This window comes from Halichoerus grypus, chromosome 10, assembly GCF_964656455.1.
Source record: "Halichoerus grypus chromosome 10, mHalGry1.hap1.1, whole genome shotgun sequence".
Taxonomy (NCBI): domain Eukaryota; kingdom Metazoa; phylum Chordata; class Mammalia; order Carnivora; family Phocidae; genus Halichoerus; species Halichoerus grypus.
This window is the reverse complement of record NC_135721.1, coordinates 72,010,975-72,034,692: the sequence shown is the minus strand read 5'-3', so window position 1 is coordinate 72,034,692 and position 23,718 is coordinate 72,010,975. Positions and strand designations below refer to the sequence as shown.

The following is a 23,718-nucleotide window of genomic DNA, read 5'->3' as shown; positions in this document are numbered from 1 at the left end:
CTCAGCATTGCTGAAATGTTCTGTGTAGGTTGGAGGTGTTGCTTTGTGACTTTTAAGCATAGCCCAGGACTCAGGAATTTTCTCCTTCCTCAGGCAGTAAACCATCTGAGCACCTGGAAGCCACCAAAGACCCTGTTTCTTCTCCCACTCCAGCACCAAGTGAGATAAGTAAGCTTATTGTCGATTAAGGAAGCACTGTGTCTTACCAATCTCTTTATTAAGATAAATAAATGTGTCCACTAGGACTGGGTGGCTGGAGAAGCCCAGTATGAAATCACTCCATTTCTGAAACCTACCAGCCTCAAGAAATGGCTCCCTAGAGAGATTTGCAATCTTTGTTTGAATCCCTTGACTGTCAGGCGTGATGTTTGATTTCAAAGTCTGTGTACACAGTGCTCATGGCTCTAGGAAAATGAGAAAATATGCCTGGTTCCCCAGTTCTCGGCAAGTTTTCTCCTCTTTTCTGCTTTCCAGTGCCTTCCAAAGGCCCCTGAAAAGTAGCCCCACCCCTCCTGGCGTGCAAGGGAAAAATATGTTTTCTTTGTATTTTGGTAATAACACAAACCTATACCAAAAAAAGTTCCATTTACGATTATTTTTTCTTGATATTTATTTTTGCATTGTGGTAGGAAAAAAAGCTAGCATTAAATTTACCACCCTAATCATTTTAAAGTGTACAGTGCAGTAGAGTTAAATATATTCACCTTTTGCACAAGATTCTAGAATTTTTTCATCTTGCAGAAGCAAAACTGTATACCCATTACACACTAATTCCCATCCCATCCCCCCACAACCACCTTTCTACTTTGTTCCTATGAATTTCGTTACTTCAGATACATCATAATAGCTGAATCATAAAGTATTTGTCCTTTTGTGAATGGCTCTGCTCACTTTGTATAAAGTCCTGGAGTTTCATTATGTAGATTATTTAATATAAAATCTGACAAGGCTTATGGGGAAAACGTAGAGCAAGGCTCTCAGTGCAAGGGCTACCAGTCCCGTGGCCCTTGCTTTCTCTTCTCTTCCACTCACACCTATGAAACTTTTCGCAAATCTTGGAAGACTGAGCCTTCCCTGTCCCATCCTGAGATCTGGATCAACATAATGCAGGTAGTAAATGGGGTGGGATTCTTGGGAGAGCCGATCGATCGGGTCGGGGCAGAGGCACGTGGAGCATAGGTGCCCGGGCCAGCATTTGTTGAAAGCAGAGTTTAAAGCGCAGCTGGAAAATCCAGGAGCTCTAATGGCCTGCCCCTTAGATCACTGATCTCTCTACACTCAACACCTGTAGACTTGATGTTCCTGGCGCTTCAATAAAACATTGGAGACACATAGGGCAGGCCTGAAATCCTGTGGCTTGAGGACACGCTGTCAATTCTTATCCCCAAATCACACTAGGAAGCCAGACTGACTTGTCCAATTCTGAATTGGCCCAGGCCCACGCCTTGATGGTCAGGTGTTGGGAGCAGGGCGCAGGAGGCCCTCGCTTGGAGCGAGGGCCCGCCTCTCCCGCATCCTCACCAAAGCCACACAGTCCAACACGACCCCGCAAGCAACAGGTCTACCAGTTGAGGGAAGGGAAGAGCAGGTAAAGCCCTAGCTCTATTTCACTGCACCGTTTTCCCCAGACCCCACAGGAGCAGGTGATCCGTCTCCCTGCCTCTTCTTTCAGACGGCAAAGTCAGCTGCGTTCTGCCGGGAAAAGCGCAACGCCTAGGCTCGGAGCGCCGCTGCTGGGCCCTCGGAATTATCCCGAGAGGGCCCGGGGGCGAGGCAGCAGAGCGAGGGACGCGGGAGCGGCACTGCGGAGCGGCTCCGCGTGGCGTGGCAGAGCGCGGGACCCTCGGGGCTCACAGTCCTGCCCCGGTCCCAAAGGTACGGCAAAGGAGAAAGGACGCCAGTGCAAAGGGGCACTCCCGCTGTCCGCAACACTCCCGGAGACCGACTTCTCGCTGCCGGCTAGCCCCACTTGGGTTGCGCTTGCCCGGTGCGGAGTCCCACCTTGCCACAAGCCACCCCGCCGACCTCATAAACAACTTCTGGAACTGCAGAAGGAGGAGGCGGGGCGGGCGGGCCGCGGCGGAGCCGAGCGCGGGGGCAGGGGGCGGGCCGGGGTCAGGGCAGAGGCTGCGGCCGCGCCTCCCCATTGGCCGGGACGCAGTGGGCTGCCCGGGCGCGCGGCGCGGCGCGGCGCGGCGCGGGCGGGGTGGGCGGGGTGGGCGGGGGCGGGGCCTGCCGGCGCACGCCCGCCCCCGCCCCCTGCGCCCGCGCCCCCAGCGCCCTCCCCCGCCCTCCCCCGCCCTCCCCCGCCCGGCCGCAGGAGTTTTTAAAGTGGGCTGGCGGCCCCGGGAGCCGGACATTTGAGAGCGGTTCACGACACAGCCCCTGTACCCAACACAGCGCTAGCCTGAGGCGGCTGTACAATCCTCGGCAGTGTCCTGAGACTGTATGGTCATCTCCGCGGTCGCGCCCGCCCGGCCTTGGACTCTTCCAACTCCAGTCGTTGCAGCCACTTCTTATTTTTATTTTTATTTTTGAAAACCCAGAAAAGTGACTCCTCTTCGTGGGAAAAAGGAACTAAGGTCCCGCTCTCGCGGCCCTCTTTTTGGGTTTGACAGCCTCCTCCCACTCCTTTCCCCGACCCCGCCTCCCCGTGCAGGTTCCTCCCCGGCACCTCTCTCCACCCTCCTCCCCGCACCTAGCCAGCAGCTCGCAAACTTCCACCTGACCGTGCGGGGCGCTCGGGACCTGCGAGCACCTAGGACCTTTAACACCGGCCCGGGCCACAAGGAGTAGGCGAGGGCCACAGCGAAGGCGGCGACTGCAATCCCCACCGGCCGGGGAGCTCAGGTGTCTGGCGTTTGAGAGCGCCACGGCGACAATGACAGCTGACAAGGAGAAGAAAAGGTAAGCGGGCGTCGGAGCTGGTCTAAGGGGGATGGCCACGCCGCACGGGGTGGGAGCGACCGAGAGCGGCTAGAAGAGGAGTCCGCAGGGGTCTTTGAGGCCCGAGGATCGGTGTGGAGGGCTTTGAGGGGGGAGAGCAGGTGCCCCGTCTGTGGACGCGGCGCTTCGGCTTCGCCGTGGAGGGCTCTGTGGCCCGAAGAAGTCGCGAATCTGCGCGCGCGATGAGGCCAGGAGGCCCAGGGAGATGGCCCTGGAGGTCGGAGGGGCTGTGGCGCGCGGAACCTTCCCAGATCGCCGCCGCTCCAGCCCCCCGCTCAAAATTCATGTGGCCAGCATGTTGAAATGTTTCTGGGTTGACTTGACCCAGGTCAACTTTGGACTTTCTCAGGTTTCGCATGGGGGGCACCATCCACTAGTCTCTTTTCCTTGGGACCCCACGGGTCCTTCCAAATGAGCTACTGTGCTCGCACTGCGCCCAATCTGGCCAGGGTCCGGAGGCGGAGCGCCGCGCTGGGACGCGCCTCCGCGGAGGGGCCAGAACGCAGCAAAGGGCCCTACTCCGGGTTTGCAGACCCCACTGAAGCTTCGAGAAGCCCCCTTCCTGATCCCGCACCTTGACTCGGGAGGAGAGTTGTGTGGTGGGCAGGGTTGCCTCGCGAGGGCAGATGCGTTGGTGTGCGGGGAGGGAATGGAGACACTGGGTGCCCCCGGCAGGTCCCAGTGTCTCTCTCTCAAGAGCACAGAGAAGGGCAGCCACGATCCGCCCGTCTGCCCTCGCGAGCCTCTCGGCACTGGGTGAGAGGCAACTCCGGCCAACTCTCACTGCCTTCCCGCCCCCGCCCCCGCCCGGCTTCTCCCCGCCCGGCCCTCTCCCGGCGCGGGTGTGAACGCACCGTGCGGCCACGCAGGCGTGGGTACGGCCTCGCCTCCCGCGAGCGTGCGAGGCTGGCTGCCTGGCCCCCTACTCCTCTGGTCTCCGCTGGGGCTGCCCCGGTGCGCTGGCGTTTTCAGCCCCGCCCTCCGCGGCGGCTTGGCGGGGCTGGGTTTCGCGGGTTGCGGGGCGGGGGGGGGGGTCAGAAATGGAATGAACGTGCGGCCTGAGCCCGGGCGGATCAGCCGCAGGGCTGCGGGGCGGTCGTGCGGGGATGGGGGACCGAGACGCGAAGGGAGCGGATGACTAGCCCCGAGAGCTCAGTGTCTGGGTTGATTTGCTCTTGTTCGGACTGCCACTGTGGGACCTGCGCCAGAAACCGTGTATCTTCTGGTGGAAAGCGGCGGTTCCCACCTCGGTGCGCGGAGAAGGATTTGATAAACGGGAGCGAATCGCGCGCGTTCTGGCCAGGCGCCGGGGCCCTCGCTCCTGGGTCTCTGGGGGACCCGGGTTCCCCTTCCCGGCCGCAGCTCTCCCTCCCGCGTCACGGTGGCGGCCCCGGACCTGAGCTGGGTGAGGGAGCGTGGGCCCCCGGGGCCTCGCAGCTCCCTTGGGGGCCTGTGTCTTTTGAGGGCGGCAAAGCAAGGAAGAGAGCTTAAGATCCCAACGCATTTTGTAAAACCAACATAGCCTGCATCCTGATGCCAATAATAATGACTGAACAACCAAAAAACAAAATTATAGTCAGCTCTTCTGAGCGCGCTTTGGGCTCTGGAGCCGGCGAGGGAATTTATGGTACATTATACAACTGTGATGCCTATCAGTGACTGTCGCAATCGCGGAGGTGGGGACTGATGGCAATCTTGACAGTTGTGTGAAGTGTTAGCTTCTCCCCGCGGCTCAGCGCCGGGTCCTTGTGTTATGTATATTAATCGTCGCCAGAAACTTGGGAGCAGGGGAAATAATTACTTTGACCCGCTGTAATGCCTCCTTCGTTGGAGAGGGAGGGAGCTGGAATAGGAGATGGAAAGAAATTGGGTAATCAGACTCCGAATTACTCTCCAGAGCGGCGGGTTTAAAGAACGGCCGCGGCGATCGCCTGGTGAGCCGCCTTGATGGCCGCTGCCGGGCCGCTGCGCGGAGCTGGTGGCCGCGCCGAGTGTGTCCGCCCTCGGCGACTTGCTTGGTTGTTTGGGTTGCAGACTGGCCGGACAAACAGCGTGCCCCTCGCCTTCCAGAGCCCCGTGAAGGGTTGTCTAATTTCTCTCGGGCTAATTGTTTTGAAATCTGTATTTACTTTTCGCGTCTGGCTGTTTGTTCGCTGCAGGCTCCTTGCGGGACCAAGGTGAACCAATACATTCAAAGTTAGTGTGTCATCTAAGTGTCTGTCCTTAGCTTTCCAGAAGTACCAAGTGCAGTGTGATACCTGCTGAAGGGGCTCTCATGATGATGATTCTGCAACATTGGTTCTTAAGATTTGTCATTCTTCTGGTTCAGCAGAGCCGTTTTCTTTCCCAAAATTCAAGATGCACAGAACACTTGCAGTGTTCCTTCTAACAACAGCCCTCAAGAAGTGGGCGAGATTATTTTTGTTCCAAAACGTTCATGCCTCGATGGATATGTTAATGTTTAATAATAAAGAGTTTGCTTTCTAAATGTTGGCTGGCCTGCTGGCCTCCATGGTGGATATCAAAGTGCATTTTGGTGGTAGTGGGCATTCCTATTGATCTCAGAGACAGTCAGAAGCGGAAGCTTGCTAAGGGTACTGCACACACTTACCTTTCTGTATCAATGTGTCAGGTGGAAGTGGTGTGTGTGGAGGGGTCTCATTAATTAAGGTTCTCTTCGGTGAAGAGCTAGAAAGTGTCTGGTGCGCCTGGTTGGCTGAGTCGGTTGAGCATCTGACTCTTGATTTCAGCTCAGGTCTTGATCTCAGGGTCCTGAGTTCAAGCTCAAGCTCAGCAGGCCATTGGGCTCCATGCTGGGTGTGGAGCCTACTTAAAAAGAGCTGGAAAGTGTCTCACTTCCTGAATAGAACAATTTCTGAGTCCTTTCCCTGAGAGAGAAGGGTTTGGATGTTCTTAGGTGTGTGGGGATTGGAGAGTGGTTCAGGTAAATGTAAATGAGATCTTTGGATAATCCAGGAGCAAAGTCCACTCCAAAGTCAGACCCAGCTCAGAGCACCTTTCTGGAATGCTTAGATCACTTAATGCAGGGCCAGCGGTGGAAGGGGAGTTGGAGACATGGACCAGAAGTTTTCAAACTACTCTTCCCCCCAACGCCACCCCCCCACCCTCACCAGCTGGACTTAGTTGTTCCTCTGCTAAAATAAAATCAAAGCCCACCTTTTCCCAATTCTGATGGGAAAACTATTGCTAGGCAGTTTTTCTCAATGTAGGTGTATTTTCTATAAATATTCCTTTATCATTTGATTTCTCTGTCCACAGCATTACCAGAAATCACCAGAATGCAGGGATGATAAGGAGTTGGTTTAACACCTTCTAGGTTCAGGCATTTCTTATTTAATTCATTACAGCTTTCACGAAGTTCAAAAAGAATGCTGTGGTCTCAGGTGTTTTTTCCGTGTTGCTGATGGGGAGCTTAACAATCATCTTATAAGCGCTCATGGAAATCATCTAGTTTGAGGCCCAGAGAGGTTCAGTGACTTTTCTGGTCACAAGGAAAGTTAGTGCTGGTAAGAATCAGAACCCTGGTTCATTGCTTTCAATTAATTATGTATTTTCCAATTGTTGACGAAATAGTATCCCCAGCCCTGAAATGCCTCTAAACAGTGAGAATGATTTCCAAAGGATTACAGTGCCCTCTCCCCCACCCCTGCCAAATCACTGAACCTTGTAGAAAGGAGATTTGCTCTTCTAGATAATTATAAAAGACTTCAAGCTGCAGCAGCAGTGGCTCTGTTTGCTTTTTGCAAAATAGGAAGCAGAGTTGGCGCAGGTTCCATTGTCTATAAACTTCGGGAAGTTTGAATTCAATTGTCTTAGTGCTCTCCCTTTATTTCACTTAGAAAAAAAATTTACTTATCTGTGGACCTCATTAAAGAAAACCAATGCAAGGACTGTTGCCCAGCAGAGCAGATTGCTTTGTGAAGTAGAGAGCCCCATGTCCGCGGAGACATTCAAGCAGCTGCTAGATTGACTCCTGTCCTGAGTTGGCATTTTCTCTGGGAGTGAGAACTGTGAGACTCAAACTATTTAATTCACTTAGAATGTAAATCAGTCAGTGTGTGTGTGTGTGTGTGTGTGTGTGTGTGTTGCATATGTGTGTGTAGGGTGATCCTCAACTCTCTCTAGGAATTTATGGTATAAAATGTTTACAGATAGAAGGAACCAATTAGATTAATTCTCAATGCTCCAGGATTCCAGCCCCATACATTTGAAAATACCTGCTGTCATGTGTTATCTCAAGATTTAGGCATTTCTCCTTTTCAAGAAATCTATCCAGTAGCATTTGCTTTTTATGTATTTTCCCCAGTTTTGTCTCATACCAACATGACTTTTCATTTTAACCTAATGAAGCTTCCCTTTTGCTTCTAGTACTGCCCATCACTGATAGTTCACCACTGATAGTTCACCTGGTAGGGTTTTTGCCAATGGTGTCAAGTTAGCGATGTTTCCTCACGGAGCCCCCAGTCCCATGATGTCTGTTTTCATGATGAAAAGCAGCTCTGCTGTTCACACCCTGATACAAATCAGTAAGACAACAAATGTGTGTTGAATACTTGCTCCTACTCTGGATAAAATGCTAAAGAAGAGACTAAGAAATAGGAGATATGGTGCTTTCAGTCGCTTAGTTTGATTGGTGGGGGGAGGAGGACACATAAGGAAGCTTATCCAAATATATAGATAGTAGCAGCTTACATGTAGCTTTTTTGTTGGGATCAAATCTTTTGAAGCTAAAGATGAGAAGCTCTTAGTAGCACTTCAGGCTGTAACAGTTATTGAAAAGTATTGTGTGGGTTGGTGGGTGGGAGAGGTGATCCATAGTTTTCCTTGGACTCATACAGGGCAGATGCTGACCACCAGCATGGAGACTGGCTCGGGTAGGGTCAAATGGGGGTAGTCAGGGTTGGGGGTAATGAGAGTAAAGAAAAGGCGGAGGGTTCAGGAGTGTTCCCTCTTGTGTACTTCCATATTATGGACAGAAAGGCCCCGAAGATGAATGTTTGCTGTTCTTTAGCACTTTTGGGTGAGGAGCACAGGAGGAGGTGTCCAGTAGGGCTCTGGGAGTGATAGGGTAGAGGTTGTGGTCCCTCTGAGGATAACAGTACAGACAGCTATGACTTCAAGAAGGCCAAGAAGAGAGAGGGAGCTTAACCTGGGCTTTGTGAGTAGGCTTCAGGGGGTGGTCTGTGAGCCTCTGAAATTGGGTGCAAGATATTATGTATATAAGCCATTTTTTTTTTTTTCCCTGAGGGAAGTCTGCCCAGCTCTCAGTAGCCTTTCAGAGCTTCTGTGATCTGAAAAGGACAAGCCCTTGTTCTTCAGCGTCTGGTTCGGTGACTGCCTTACATTTCAGGATCTTTCTGTTCAGGTCCCAGACAGTTCCCACATTTCACTGCCAGTGTCTCTCCCTGTCTTGGAGATGGGGGAGGGGTTTGGTGTGTGTGTATCTAGTAAAGATTTTGTGGTGCACTTTAAGCTTACCTGTACCTGGCTGGCCTGTCTACCTACCCACACAGCTGCCTTCAGTAATGGAAGGAAGGGGAGTGAGCGCACAGCACAGGGTTAGTTCTGGTGTGATTCATTTCCTTTTTCTTTTCTTTCTTTTTTTTGGGGGGGGGAGGGGCAGAGAGAGAATCTTAAGCAGGCTCCACAGCCAGCGTGAGCCCAATGTTGGGCTCCAGTCCCACAACGTGGAGATCATGACCCAAGCTGAAATCAAGAGTCAGCCGCTTAACCGACTGAGCCCCCCCAGGCACCCCATGATGTGGTTCATTTTCTTAATGCTCTTAAATCAGCCATGAAAATTTGTCCTCACATTTTCCATCATCCCCAAACAATTATTTGGAGGCCCTTTTATGCACTAAGAATGTGTGTGTCCTTAAGAGAAATAATATATGCAGTAGGACAAAACCATAAAACCTGAACATTTTAGTCTCCTTTGTGTAGGCTCTGTTCTCAGAACGTTACATGGATTAACTCTTTTAATCCTCCCAACAACCTTGTAGCATAAGCCCTGTTATTATCCCCATTTCACTGATGGGAAAGCTGAAGTATAGAAAGGTAACTGCCAAAGGTCAGATCGGTGGGAGTGGGATTTGAATTGGGCCAAGTGTCTCTAGATTCTATACATTTAACCAGAGGTCCATTCCCCTTTACCTTTTCTAAGCTGTCTATGAAGTATTTAATACCATGCCTGACCGTGGTAAGTACTCTATAATGATAACTGCTTTTGCTGTTGTAGTTATAATTATTATAATTACTTTTTTGTGACTCATCCCTGTATTGAACCTCACACACAGACAGGGATTGAAGATCTGAAGGGTGGACTTGGAAGTCCTGGAAATTCTTATTTTTCGTGGGTTTCCCTCAACTCTGACCGGAGGTGGTTCTCTACTGCCCCCAAGAAGTTCAAAGCTTTCCACCTCCCGCCCTTCACTGGTGGCAAGACTTCAATAATTACTTTAGCCTTCAGACTCCATTGTGCAGGAGAACCTGTTAGAAGTCTTCCTCTGTGGCTTCTGAAGAACCATCTCCAAATCAAGATGCACAAGACTTCCTCTGGCTCTTTTGATCTTTTGAAATTGCACGGACAGGAAGGAAAGAATGGATGGAGGAATAAAGAATAGCCAAGGCTGTTGCAATAATAATATGTTGCATTTTTATATACTCCTCTCCCTGAGAAGCCCTGAGCCTTCACAGCCATCCCAACACTGGCTCCGGCACTGTGAGCCTAGGAGGGTTTTCTGAGCTTTCCCCATGCTGTAAAATATAAGTGCACCAACACATCATAACCGAGAGAGAAGCAAGTCCTATGGGCAGTTGCATATCATCGTATGTGTGGTAGTTATGCATGGGTATGTGCTCCTCACAGCCTCTGTGATTTCCAGGCAGAGTTTGGGTGTACTTTGTTGCCAATTGTCTGGTCCTGTGTATTGAAAGCCACAGACTGGCATAGGAGTATGAAGTCAAGAAGGGTGGCAGGGCCCTTTGAGATCTCTGGATCCAAAGAGACAGGTGCAGAATGGGTTAGAATGTTATCTACTTGGAAGGGGCCTTTTGTTTTCCTAGTTTCTCTAGAAATACTGGTTTGCTTGACAGCCTCAGGCTGTTTCCAGGTGCCACGTGTACATCGGCAAAAACTCTTACATGGCAAGACCACCAGAAGCTTCACATGTTCCCAGGAGGCACACACTTCCCCCCTAATTTGAAAAAGTCTTCAGTTTTAACGTTATAAGTAACTTCTGTGCAAGATAATGACTCTGGGAAGCAGTTCCTTTTCTCATGTGGGAAGATACTTCAGAAAGGGTGGTTCGTTAGTAAGGAGAATGACCCATTAAAAAAAGGGTATTTATCTGTCACACACCCACCTGGCATTTCCCCAATTCTCCAAAGCCTTGGAAGTGGATCGTTAGAACTCTCTTCTTATATGCCTCCTGTGACTTCCTGCATCCCCTTTCCATGGCACCCTCCAATAAAAAAAAAAAAAAAAAAAAAAAAAAACAACGAAGAGGTTAGTTCAAGGAATCTTAGCAGATTAGTGGTTTTACTGAGTTAGGCTGTGTAATAAAACACATGAGCAAGGAAAATGACTCCATTGTGCTGTATTCGTGATGGCGCTGCTGGAGGGTACCCCCATCACTGTGTCGGCTTCCTGCGAATGCTGGGGGTACAGCCAATATTATAGTTTTTGTAGAAGTTAATCAACTCTGTGACTTTAGTTTGGTTGTGACTTTAGTTGACTCTCTCAGTCTCATTTTCAGTCTGAGACTCCCTGCTTTTGTGGGGAGTCAGTGGTTTGCTATGAATAAGAGACACGTGGGCTCAATCTGAGACCATTCAGAAGCCTTTTATAAATCCTTTAAAATACATCAGTTAAGGCATATGGTTATTGGTGGCAGTAATCCTTTAAGTCACTGTGCTGTGTCTAGCCATACAGTGTTTTTATCCTCTGTGTCTTGATGTTGTATTAACAGATACATGTATTGTACTTTGATACAAAATTTTCAAAAAAGTTTTTTTCATATTGTCACCACTGTGTATAATATTTGTCCTGACTGCCCCTGGGTTGGGGGCAGGGGGAAGGAAGGGCAAAACATTATCCTAATTTTATACTTGGGAAATTGAGCTGCTAACAGAAGCAAACCACACTGTCTGCAGTGAAACCTACCACTGGACCCAGGTGTCCTCGGTGAGGTTAGGCCCCTAGGCATCCCCTGGGGCTCCTGTTACAAGGTAATAAAGAACCAAGAGCACAAAAGGTGTGACTCAAACTTCAGTAGTAACTATTCTCATTACTAATGAGTAATTACAGCAAATATTTACAGGCCTCCTTCCTACCTTTACAACTTCCTGTTGCTGAAGCACTTTGGAGTATTGAGAAAGATTGTCCTGGAAAAAGACGTCATACATAGTTGCAGGAAAGAGTGGCTTTAAGCACACACCAAAAAAATTGGTTGCTTTGCTCTGTTTATGAATTCCACAGGGAAACAACAGAGAATTATGCTCCTGAGGGGCTGTTTGAGGATCCATTCCTAGGAACTTTAAAACAAATTTTTAAAAAATCAATTCTGGATGATCGAATATCTGGGAAAATGGGACCCAATATGTTTTTACAGATTATTCTAGAAATAAAAAGACTGCAAAGTAAAATGTTTGAGTTCAAGCACAGGTCATTTGGTCAACACTCTTTTGTGGACATAATCTCTACAATATTTTTCTGAATGAAGACAGTTGTGCATAATGGAGTCAGCCAGGATATATAAAATACACCATGTGGGTACCACAGGGAGCTAGAAGACTACCATTCACTTAATAAAGATTCCAGAGTAAATCCTGATAATGCTCATTTCCTATACACTTGGTTTAAAGAGCACTCCAGTGAAATTGCTTTCTTCAGTATCTAAGCCACTGTACCCTTCTATTTCTCTCCTGTGTTTCCAAGAGTCCTCAGATGCTATTTTCGAATGGCAGTATTCACTCCAGTACTGGCTAAGGCTGATGAAGCTAATTTTGGTGCCCCGGGTTAAGGGAGAGAGAAGTCCTCTACAGAGCCAAAAGGGCTTTCTGGTGCCTGGGGTTGGAGCAGCGTGGTGTTAGTAGACACACCACGGTTCACCTTTAGAACCTTTATTTGTGCGCTTGCACAACAAATGTTTACCCAGATATTAAGAAAAGTATGAAGGTCACATTTTGCTGGTAAGAGGGGAGCTTCTATAAATGTAATCATATCACTATGCAGCAGGAGGCTGTCTTTTATTCTATACCAGGGACTTAGGGGAATTAATGGTGGGTGAGGCATGGGAACCAGGCCCTTCTCTGTCTTTTGGCTTCCTTGCCTGCACGCTGCAGGTCCTGGCTCAGCTGATGTGCCCCTCCCATTAGGCGAGGCCCTTTGGGTTAGTCGAGAAGTCAGAGGAAATTGTAGTCCACTGTGTGGCCCCACTCTCTGGAGTCTTGTGGTGCTCCATGGAAATTGGTGCCCCGTCCATTTCCCTGCTATCTGACTGGCTGGGAAGCAGGCTGGCTACTAAAATAGCTTTCCTAGCCTCTCAGGAGAGGTTTGCATGGTGCTGATATTGCCCCTATTTTAGGCAGGGCTGTCATGTCCTGGGAGCACAGAGAGTCTTCAGGGTGGCAAAGGGGTTTCTTTTGTTGTGGATTTGAGTGTTTCTCCTAAAGATCTCCAAGGGTTAGCTTTGCTCAGAGCCTGAATGAAGACATGGATCCCTGGCCCAATTTCCTTCCCAAGGGCAGCCTGCATGGCAGTGCAAGTTCATTTCACTGACAGTAAGGGACCCCACCCCAGCTCTCCCCTCATCTACCATCCCTGGACATGCCTTCTGAACTCCAGCTATGCAGGCCCCCTCCCTCTGCCCTAAGAGCTTTCTCCCCCCAGGTCACAGGACTCCCTCCCATCAGGATCCCCTCAACCTCCTCCTTCCATCTTGGACTCTCCTCTCCTCTCCTTCTACTCAAATATCCCCCCACTTTCCTAGGGTGAGCCCAAGGGCTCCCACTCCAGCAAAGCCTTCCTAGTAATTCGCATGCTGGCACCTCCCCTCCACCCCTGCGTGGCTCTTCCTTAGGTTTGCCAAAGAGCCTGCCTGATTCTGTTTCCTTGTTATCTAACGACATTGTACGCGTTGTTGTCTTTCCAACTAGACTGCGTGCTGCTTAAGGGCTAGGATGTCTCATTTTCTGCTGTGCTCTGTCATACTTTCCACATTTTGAGTCCCTAAAATCATACTTCATTTTTAAAAATGATAGAATTGCTTTTTTTTTTTTTTTGCCGTCCCTTGGGTTACTTGGGAAGCCTGCCTCTTGGGTTCTGCTTTTCTCATTCATGTAGATTTGAGCCCTTTACTCATTTTCCTTTGAAAAGAAAGAAAAACTTGGGGGAACCACGGGCAGGTCTTGTTGATACAGGATTTTACATAAAATGCAAACATCAGGCTAGTATTATGTTAATGTTCCACACACCAAGGCAAGTGTCAGCCAAACAACAAAGTACTCCAGCTTTAGTCTCAAAGTTTAAAAGGCCGCATGGGAAAGCGTATGCAGGCAGAGTACACAGCTCTCAGCTCAGAAATCATCTTCCCTGGGGAGCCGTCCCTGAGCAGCTGTACATTGGTTACCCCTTATTTATGTAGTCTTCGGTCTGTACTTTATTATTTGTATAATGCTTTTATAACTTTTGAGTGTGTGTGTGTCTGTCCCTGAAAACATTTAGGTGGTAAGCCCTTCATAAGCAGGGACCAGTCATCTTTTTCTTTTCTTTTTTCATATTAAACGTGTAGTTTTATTCAGGTTTGATTTTAACAAATGTTTAACGAAAGAAAGCCCACAGGAAAGGGTGGAGCTCACTGATGCCCGAGGAGAAGGCAGGTCCCCTCCCCTCCCCTCTCCTCCTCTTCCCTCCCCAGCTAAGGGGATTTGAGAAGAGACAAAGGCAGGGGAGGGGGCTGGTCCCCAGTCTGTGGGGTGGGGCTTGGGGTAAAGGGCCATGGGGAACAAGGGGCGGTCCTCTTTTTCTGTTCTTTCTTCCCATATATGGCACCCAGAACACAGGCCCACATTTGGGCCTCAGTAATTCTGTGTCCAGAATTTGGGATGCTTAGTACAGAGGGTTAGAGGGACAGGAAGAAAGCTTCGCTCAGATCAACTTACTTATTTTCCTTGATCACCCAACAGGCATGTAGTGAGGTCTGTGTGTAAACATTTATAGGTTACCTGCCACATTCAGGTGTCATGCCATGCAATGAAGTTACAAAGAATCATTAGATGGACCCTGCCCTCAGGGATTATAGTCTAGTTTTGAGTTAAAGAGTCCCTAAAATTGTTTGAAACATTGCGAGATGGTTATGTTGATGGGGACCCTAGACCCCTCTTTAAGATGTCACTATCTTCTTGGGTAGTTGAAACTAGCTCAGATAAATGATGGAGCAAACAGAGGAATATTAGTAATTAAGTGAATGTGAATAAGGGGAAATAGATCTAGTGTGTTGCGAATAATTAGGAGATCAGCATTGATTAGAAGGCCATTTAACAGAGGAGCATTAAGATCTAGGTCTTCAACATTGGGTAGAACTTAAATAAGCATATGGGTATGGGGCATTCCAGTTGGGGTGAACAGCTTAAGTCAAATGAAGAGGCAGTAATAAACAGGTTGGGCATGCCAGGACTGGTGAGCTGGCTCCTTCCACAGCTGAGTCCAGAGCACTGTTAACGGACAGGAGGTGAGGACCAGGCCTGGGCTGGTATGGGGGAAGTAGGAATAGTCCTTCCTGAGTCATATTGTGATGGAATCTTTGGGCTGTCTTGGGGCCATGAGAGCATGCCTGCCTCTCTTGAGAATAAGTGAGACATGGGAGAGCTGCTCAGGGCACCTCTGTTACCTGCCAACCAGGAGCCTGGCTCTCGTGTGAACACCACAGGGTACCTGGAGGGGGCTGTGATTATTCTCCGTAAGAATGACCTCAAAGACTAGAAATGTCCCCCCGTATTGCTTAGGAGATCAGTCATTGCCAATGTGCCTGAATCACTCTGGAATATATATATTTGGACTGTACCATCCCTCAGGCAATAAATACCTCCCAGTGTACAAAACCAGAGCTGGAAGAGGACAGCTTACCGTATGCTAAAATAACTTCCTTCAGGCTCTGAGGAGGGGTGCAACCACCCTTATCCTGCATTCTCATTTTGATGATAAAGTCTCTGTGCCCTTAATACTTTGGTAAACCCGTCATTCTATCCCTGCTTGCTCTTTCTCATTCCAGATTCTAGGGCTTTGAATCTGATCATTGTAGAAAGATAGGGAAGTCCCTTCAACACAGCACTATTTACAGGGAGGGAGACAGCCACATCCAAGTCAGGTCACCCCTTTTGTCAGTCTCTACCGATAACTGTTAAGAGCATCCCTCGAGCAGAGCACTGCAACCAGGCTGTTCCTGGCCCCATCTCCTTCCTGTTACGTGGCTACCCCATTCCCTAAAGCCTGAGTTCTGCTGGTCTTGGGCAGATGCTGCCAGAAGAGAAAGAAAAGGAGTTGTCTGTGGAGTCACCAGGGTAGGGCCTTTTCCCTCCCCCAGCAGGTATAACCTTTCCCCCAGAGGTATTCAGAAGCACTTGAGGTCATGGTTGGACACTTGTGAGCAGGGCCCTGGCCAGAAATCCCGAGAAGCTCTGGAGAGGCTCTTACACCGGGGACCAGCAGAGTCCCTTCAGTGCATGCTGTCCAATGGTACTTTGAGGGAGGCTGTACCTCCCGAATGTGGTTAGCTTGGGATTTAATCTTATCGTGACATCGGTATGCCTCCATCTCTTAATCCTTCTCTGTCCCCTCAGTAATCAATCAGTAACTGGTCGTTGAAGTGGGAAACTGCCACCTAGTGCTGGCATGCTAGCTTTATTCAGTGGTATATGCTCAGTCATCAAAATACCTGCTCTGTGCAGGCCGCTGAACATTGGGGCTGAACCCAGAGAAGGGTCTCCGGAGGCAGGCGGAGGGAGCCTTCCTCATCGGGGATTGCAGGTGACCAAGAGCTGCAGAGCCCAGTGCAGCCCAGACGTAGGACTGTCTGTGCCTTGAGCAATCCCCAGGAAGCTGCCTTGGGGACATCCTAAGAAACCCCATTGGCCAGACAGTGGTGTTTACTCCAGTCTGGCCAGAGCTAGAAGTTTGAGTTTGGCATCTACCTAACCACAGCTCCAGGTAGGCCTCAGGAAGGAGAAGACAGGTGTCCTGACCAAGCTTATCTGTGACTACACCATTGGGGTCTGGAGTCTGTGAATATACCCTATCTATTCCTTTGTGGTTTTTTTCCCTTCCCTTCCAAAGTAAAAATTCCTTTTGAAAAAATTTCGACGTTGCCTGTGCTGAACTCCTAGCAAACTGCTCTCCCTGCTTAGACAAGAGTGGGGAGGGGACCCCGGGCACATTTGGTGGTGGTGTGGTCACCAGAGCCTCTGGCCAGCTCCGGGCCTTGGGATATCCTGGTGACCAGAGCATGCAGGCGGAAAGGAGCTCTGAGCTGACTGTGGACATTGATCCCTTCTCTCCGGAGCCGTTCATTTGAGCACACTTGAAACGATTTTCCGTATTCAGATGAACATAAGCCTTGTGATTCTACAGCACCTGTAGCCCCTTATATGGACTCCACTCGGACAGGATTAGTGACCACAGCCGTAACTCTCCTTGACTTAGGTCTTCTGGGCCTCAGCAGGGCACATGTTTATATTGGAAAGGGACAAACTTCCACCCGCCTGAATTTCTTTGCCTCCAAAGTCAGTGTCAAGGGATGACCACAAGAGTTCCATATTTCTTAGCCTTTGTTTCGCCAACCAGATTGTAAATGCTCCAGGGTATTTACAATCTGTTTGGCAAAACAGATTGTAAATCTTCACTTGTTTTGTGTCCCTGGCAAAGCTTGCCTCCCCACGAAGGTCACAGGAGCTCTCAAAAGTCCCTAGGAGTCGGAAAGACTGTTCTAGATCCCTTTCTGACTTGTGTGACCTAAAACAGGTAATTTAACCTCTCTGCGTGTTTCACATTCCAAAAGGGGGATTAGACACACTGACCGCTTTCTAAGAGTACTGTCAGGAGGTTGAAATGAGCTAGAGTTTCAGTAAAACCAGGCATTTAAAAAGCATATTACACTTCAAAAATCATTTTTGCAACCATTATCTCACTACAAAGACCTTTGAAAGGATAAAGTGCAGTCTGTTAAGGTACCATTATTAACAAGCACAGCGGTCTAATCATTCGGCACATCGTTACCTGTCGGAGTGACTTGACTGTAGTTGGAAGGGAGTGTCAGGAGAATCTGAAGGGAGATGCTTTTCAGGATTATGGGCTCTTACCAACAGTGATTTCGGGTTATGAGTTATATTTTTCCCATAGTCTGAGATGAGAGGAAATCTGATAACACCAAGAGACCAAGGAAACTTCCAAGACTCTTGAAAAATGGTCTGACTTGGGACGTGTCCCTTTCCATGCCTGGCCTGCTCTCCCCTCACCTGTGGAGATAGAGGGTCCATACCAGCTGCCATCTTGTGAAAAGTGGGAATTTCCCTTTGACTTTGCACTCCCAGATCTCTTGACCTAAAGGGCTGTACGCACACCCCATCTGCTCAGGTCCCACCTGCTGCTTTGCATCTTATGAGTAAGATCTCATTGTGGACTCCTGAAGGGACAGAGTCTTTAAAATAAAGGTCAGGCAACTTATGGCAAGATCCAGAAATGGGGGGCATACGAGTGCCATGACGATAACCTGGGCCTCCCGGTGTTACTGGAAGTGGGAAGAGGCTTTGGGTGTGAGGACCCTGGCTCTGCCACACAGGGACCATGATACTTGGCCTCAGATCTGCAGCATTCCTGCTACCTTTTGTGCCTGAACGTGCCCTTCCTGCATCCCCACGCGCATCCAGCCAGAGACTTGAGCCTGAGGTCTCAGCTTCAGTATCACCTCCTTGGGAAGCCTTTCCCAACCTTCCTCGGTTAACTTCCTTCCCTCCATTCCTGTTCTCCTGTTTATTTTTTGTAACAAGACTTCCCACATGCTGTTGTTGTTGTTGTTATTATTATTATTTTGGTCTACTTATTATCTTTTGCTCCCCTCTAGTTTTAAGATTCTAGAGGGCAGGGACTGTGCTGATTTGCTCACCACTGTATCCATAGTGTTCGGGGAGTGCCAGGCACATATTAGATGCTCCTGAAAATAATTGCTAAGTGAAATAATTTATCTAGGATTGCTGGGTCTTTGTCCTCAACTCTACACTTCTGTTTCTTACATGTGTTTGGTGCTTAATTTTTTTTTTTTTCCAAAGCTGATGATGTAGATTAAAGTAGTTGTCATTCTCATCATGTAGATGAAACCATTGTGACATAAAAATGTGATCACAAAGCCAGAAAGTGGTGGAGCCCATGTTAACAAACCCCCAGGCCTAGCCTCTTTCTACTGTCTCTCTGGGCACCCGATTTTTGTGCTGTGGTGGTATTGTTTGTCCTGTTTGGCAATGTTTACACCGGAGGAGTAGGGGCCATTGTGTGTTGGTGGCGTCTGGAAATACACAAGAGAGTCCCAGGAGAACACCACTGGTGGTTCTTACCACGATTAGCAATTTGTCAGGCCAGGGGCAGTGACTGGGTGGGTGTCCCTCCCTATGTGGCTGGTCTTGCCTGCTCCTGACAGAGGCAAAGGGGAGTGGGAATCCTTGGACCCCAGCCCCATTTCTGTCTGGTCCCGTCTGTCCCACCTCTCACATCTAGTCCCTTTTTGCTTGGGGAGTGTCCTGTTTGGGTATCTAGTGGAATTTCTGTGGTCTGGTGGAGAGGAAAGAGGAGTGCTAACTGGCTCAGTGACCTCTGAGCATCAGTTTCTTCACCTTTAAAATGGACCAGTAGGTGGGAACCAGACACCAAGATCCCTTTCAGGGTTCTAATTCCATTGTGAAGTGAAGTCCAAGGGGAGCCTGGTTTCCAGTGCTTCCTTAGGGAAGGAGGATGAGCTGTTAGAGGTGATCAGCGGGAGCCTGGAGGAAGCCTCTCCAATTTCCTTGAACACCGCCCCCCCAACTCCAAGAGGAGGTTCTGTTAAAGTGGACAGGGGCCGAGACGTGGCAGTCACTATTGGGCATGGAGTGATGCTCCAGAAGAGGGCTGGGTCCACTTCCACAATAGCAGCAGGACCGTCCTTGAGAAGGAAGGGGGGTGAAGTGTGACAGAATGCACACTGCGCAGTGGTTTCTACCGAGGGAACAGCTATGTTATCAGGAGGAGCAGTGGCTCATCTCCTAATGCCTGAGGAGAGGGAGGCGGGCTGCTAAGAGAACTGGCTCCCACCTGCCGCAACCACGCCGCAGTCTGTCGCGGACCCCCTCTGAGCCTCTGTTTTCCACACTGTTAGAAGTCTGCTCTTGTCTCTGCCTGCCGATTGGATTGGGCTGGGAAAACAGAAATTGCTGCTGGGGGTTGGGGTTGTTACTGCCACGACTCCTATATGCAGGAATAGTTATTTATAGATGTGTGTGTATAAATGAACAAATCTGGAGTGCTCAGGCTTGATAGGGACATGGGACAATGGACACAAGCCCCCTGATCTGAGGCAGTGAGCAGCAAGCCTGAGTTAGGAAACCGGGGGCCTGGAGAGGAGCAGGCTCAAACATTACCGAATGGAGTCGGGTTGTACTGGGGGGAGGGGAGCACACTGTGGGACAGAGGTGAGTCACCATGCATGAGTGTTGGGGAGTCACCTTGAACTTGGGCCAAAAAAGTAGAAATATTGGGATTTGGGTTTATCTGCCTTTAATCAGGTACATCAAGTTCTGGATGGCCGCCCACTGGCCAGAGACCTGGGGTGGACGGCTCTGCCTTGCCGCCCTGGGAAGGCTTTCTGCTGGCTTCAGCCCCGCTGAGCAAAGTCCGCTTGTTCACTGGAGTTCACACAGACTCCTTGCCAGGCCTGCCCAGAATCCTGTCTCCTCTGACTTCCTGTGCTCTTGCATAATATTTCCTTGCTTCTTGAATGGCTGCCCCCAGCGCGGGGGCAGCTCACTGACCGACGCTGCTGGCTGGAGAGCAGGATATGGAGGGAGGATGGGTGCGCATGGACATCACCCAGGGGTGCTCTGGGCCCTGTGGGTCGAGGGTAGGAGGGACGGTGCTCCCCATAGTGGTTGGTGGAAGATTTTAGCATAAGGGTAGTTAGGGAGACTGTTCAGGTATGTACACACACACATACACCAGTCCCCACACATCTCTCCTGTAAAATTATTTTTAAAGTAGCTAAGTTTTTTTTTAATTATAAAAACTATACATGTTCCCTGTAAAAAGACCTAGTATAGGAGGGTATCAAGATTAAAAATCAGCAAAATTTTACCACCCAGAGGTAACCACTGTTAACATTTTCTTGAACCTACTTCTACATAATAAATATGGATGTGTAATCCAGAATGCTATTATATCTTGTGAAAAATGCATTTTCTATACAGCAATATATCAGAATTATCTCATAGCTATCATGGTACATGGATTTACTAAGTAGCTGTATTAAGTTCCACTTACAGATGTATCATAATGCAACCCCCATTCACTGACATGTCTAGGCTCAGAAAACAAGCTATAACCAGCCCAAAGATTATTCTCAAACCTGAAAAGCAGCATCTCTCCCATATTCCTGACCAGTGTGTTAGCTCTGGTATCCCAGAAATAACTGCAAATTAAAAGGTGTTTTTTTTTTTTTAAACCCATATAGGGTTTTCTCTAGGCTTAGAATAATTCACATGGTTGCATAGATGAGACTGGGACGATAGGGCTGTCAGGGCTGGGCTGGGTCTCACTTTGGATAAGATGATCTCCCAGTGTGGCCCATATATCTACTTTGAGCAAGGAGCCACTAGCTGGGAGAACAAGTTTTTCTTCAGTGGTGTCCCTGTGCCCAAGACTTCAAATAAGCTCCATTTAAAATTTTAATTGGTTTCGCCCTTCTGAAATTTTGTGACACAATCCATATCTTGTAAAAGGCACGCTTTTTCTTTACACAGTAGTGTATTTGTGATACTAAAAACGTTAATGTGTATACAGTATCATTCAGATGTGTTACAGTTAGAAGATTTTTAAAACTCGGCTAAAATAAATGGTATCAATGCAATGTTTCTATCCCAACCCTGAAAGCTGAATATTTTCAAGGGTTGTGACGAGCTACTTCTCTTCCACTGCTGATGGCTGTTGGAAGTGTGGCGTAGATTTTAGTTCACTTCAACGTAAAGATGATGCCTGTTCTTTTGAGGGCCAGGTGTCTACAGCATTTGCTTAATTTTCTTTGAATCATTTTTAAACTGGATTGAATATTTCTTTGATTTAATCAGGAGTTTTAGTTTGAGGCTGGGGTTCATTGCTTGTGGTTGGTAATTGCTTGTTAGGTTTACTCTTGAGTCAAGACAAATTGTTTCCTAGTGCTTTCTGTTTCAGACTTTTCTTCCAAATCTAAACCTTCGAAAGCACGATAATGCTAGTCAATTTAAACACATTTATTTAAAACCTCTCAGGCATCATTTAAAAAAAAAAAAACTTGCAATCAAAATTGGCACCGATAGAATCCAAGTATCTTACCCCATTTTGTTTACAGTTGTCTGCTGTCTGGGCAAATAATCTATTACAACAAATTTGCGTAATTATAGTCTCTCCTTCAATTTCTTCATCCTGGACTCCTTTTTCTAGAATTACTGGTGAGACTGTTATTACATCAAATTCCCTGACTGTACTCCTGAAGAATTAGGAGGGGGGTAAGAGTGAGAGAAAATAATATGTTGCCTGCTTTATGGCGTTTGCAGTATGTAGACATGTAGCAAGTTAATTTTGTCATTGCTCCCTTTCCTCATCCTTACCTGATTTTGGTGGGGTCTTTGCCATGTGGGCACATTTGGGAAATGGGGAGGGACGAGAAGACTGAATCGGTCCTCAGAACTATGCGGCAGGACTTTGTTGAAATTGATACTTCTGTACAGTGAACATGGAGCAGCTGTTGGCCTGGCAACCCCTACGTGGAAAAGTGCACGCTGCTTGCAGATGACTTTTGCAGTACTCAGTGTTAATCTGATAAATGGCTTTTTTAATAGTAGTTTCTGGGCTAATGGAAAGGTCGAAGCAAACCTTCATGAACGGGAAGAAGGATGGGGATTTTGAAGCCACCGAGTGAACACGCTGCAGAGCCCCAGCCAAATCTCCAGTTTCAGCTGAGTGTCGCTTTTTCACATCAGATATGCTTAGAGCTTGGCAAACTGAAGAAAACTGGGAGTGCTGTTTGTCTTGAAAAGGTGTAGCTGTCATTATCATTTCAGATTTCGAACATGGAGATGTTTTGGAGTCCTTTTTATTCAAGACGTTTACTTTGAGACTTAAGGACTACTGTAGAAAGTTGACATTGTGGTGTCTTTTTCCTTTGCTGATGGTGGTGGAGTGAAGGTGGTTAATGACTCTTTTTTTTTTTTTTTTTTTACTGTGGTAAAAAAATATATAACATAAAATTTATCATTTACGCCATTTTTAAGTGTACAGTTCATTTGGCATTAAGTACCTTCACACTGTTGTGCGGCCGTCGGCACCATCCCTCTCAAGACCTTTTTCATCTTCCCACACTGAAAAGTCCACTAAACGATAACTTCCCATTCCTCCCTCCTCCAAGCCCCCAGTAGCCACTGTTCTGCCTTCTCTGTGAATGTGACTACTCTAGGAGCCTCAGGCAAGTGGAAGCATACGATATTCGTCCTTTTGTGTCTGGCCGATTTCACTTAGCAGAACGTGTTCAAGTTTCATTCATGTTGTAGCACATGTCAGAATCTCATTCCTTTTAAGGCTGAATAATAGTCCATTGTTGTTTATACTGCATTCTGCTTATTCTTCCCTAAATGGGCATTTGGGTTGTGTCTACCTTTGGCTATTATGAATAATGCTGCTAGGAACATGGGTGTACAAATATCTGTGTGAGTCCCTGCTTTCAGTTCTTTGGGGTATAGACCTAGGAGTGGAGCTGGATCTGTGTTTAAATTTCCCAGTGCGGGGCTTGAACTCATAACCCTGAGATCAAGACCTGAGCTGAGACCAAGGGTCGGATGCTCAACCAGCTGAGCCACCCAGGCGCCCCCTATGTTTTTTGTTTGTTTGTTTAGACTTTATTTATTTATTTATTTGAGAGAGAGAGAGATAGCAAGAGAAAGCACAGGTGGGGAGGAGAGGGAGAAGCAGACTCCCCACTGAGCAGGGAGCCTGACGTGGAACTCGATCCCACCTGGGATCATGACCCGAGTGGAAGGCAGACGCCTAACGGACTGAGCCACCGAGGGGCCCCAGGCGCCACCCATGTTTAAATTTTCGAGGAACCACCAAGTGTTTTCCATAACCGCTGCACCACTGCACCTTCCCACCAACAGCGCGCGAGGGTTCCAATTTCCCCACATCCTCACCAACACTTGTTGTTTCCTGTTTTTTTTGTTTTTGTTTTTAAAAGCCATCCTAGGGGATGGGAAGTAGTATTTCATTGTGCTTCTAATTTGCATTTCCCTAACAATTAGTTTATTTGTCCTAATGAATATATTGGCCCATGCACGATGGCCTGCACGGGAGTGGAAATCACACCCGTGGGTTATCCCTGTGAGGCAACTGGGACTCCCCTTGCAGTGATGCTTGTTGGCCTAAGAGGTGAAAGGGAGGGAGGTGCGGGCGTGTCAGTAGACCACCTGTTCTCAAAGTTCGTACCGTGG

At 48.4% G+C, this 23,718-nt stretch overlaps 1 protein-coding gene across 1 annotated transcript in view; it reads left to right on the top strand.

Moving 5' to 3' along the window:
• The first annotated feature begins 2,339 nt into the window (after positions 1 to 2,339).
• Positions 2,340 to 23,718, top strand: part of EPAS1 (endothelial PAS domain protein 1) — an 82,555-nt gene continuing 61,176 nt past the window's right edge. Inside the window, exon 1 of the mRNA XM_036121685.2 lies at positions 2,340 to 2,907. Coding sequence (XP_035977578.1) covers positions 2,882 to 2,907 — 26 coding nt within the window. The 5' untranslated portion in view covers positions 2,340 to 2,881. The remainder of the gene's footprint in view (positions 2,908 to 23,718) is intronic.